At 58.4% G+C, this 808-nt stretch overlaps 1 protein-coding gene across 1 annotated transcript in view; it reads right to left on the minus strand.

The window, feature by feature from the left end:
- Positions 1-385: 385 nt before the first annotated feature.
- NCAPD3 (non-SMC condensin II complex, subunit D3) overlaps positions 386-808 on the minus strand; it is a 59122-nt gene continuing 58699 nt past the window's right edge. Inside the window, exon 31 of the mRNA XM_010843747.1 lies at positions 386-803. Within this exon, the coding sequence (XP_010842049.1) occupies positions 386-803 (418 nt within the window). The remainder of the gene's footprint in view (positions 804-808) is intronic.

An 808-nucleotide genomic window follows, 5' to 3' on the forward strand; every position in this document is an offset into this window, starting at 1 on the left:
ATACACAGTACACTCAATGTCCCAAATAAAGTTTTTATAAAGAGGTAATCAGAAAGATACACACAAATGATGAGCATGAGAAACCATGGCCTTTCTCACTAGGATTCAAACAAATGAAATTAAAATTTTTGGCCTACAGCTCAGCAGAGAAAATGGGATATATTAAGAACCCGGTTCTCTGTAAGATGTGGACTCTCGTGGGCCAAGGTGGGAATTCTCGTGAAAGGAACAAGAAACAACGGTCTTACACCATCAAAAGTTTAAAAAATACTCGTGGGAATTAATCTTGAAGATCATACACATACAAGACTACATTCCAATGTTCACTGTGACGTGATTGGTTTCGGAAAGGTGAAAAATACCTACGTTTTCAGGGACAGGCAGGTTAGCCCTGCTCCATGGCCACCAAGGCCCGAGCGAGGCCGACGAGAGCCCCCGGCCCCTCCCTGCCCAGCGCGGAGACCCGGGACGGCCGCGCGCATGCTCCCCTCCTCCTCGCTCCCCTCCCTGGGCCGCACGCATGCCCTCCTCCCCACTCCTCCTGCCCCTCGCTGCCAGCCGCGCTCACGCCCCCCTCCACACGCCCCTTGCTGCCAGCCGCGCTCACACCCTCCTCCTCACGCTCACGCCGTCCTCCTCTTGCCCCTAGCTGGGCCGCGCTCACGCCCCCCTCCACACGCCCCTCGCTGCCAGCCTCGCTCACGCCGCCCTCCTCTTGCCCCTCGCTGCCAGCCGCGCGCACGCCCCCCTCCTCTCGCCCCTCGCTGCCAGCCGCGCGCACGCCCCCCTCCTCTCGCCCCTCGCTGCC

The sequence above is a fragment of the Bison bison genome, unplaced genomic scaffold, assembly GCF_000754665.1.
Source record: "Bison bison bison isolate TAMUID 2011002044 unplaced genomic scaffold, Bison_UMD1.0 scf7180017864185, whole genome shotgun sequence".
NCBI classification, from domain to species: Eukaryota; Metazoa; Chordata; class Mammalia; order Artiodactyla; family Bovidae; genus Bison; species Bison bison.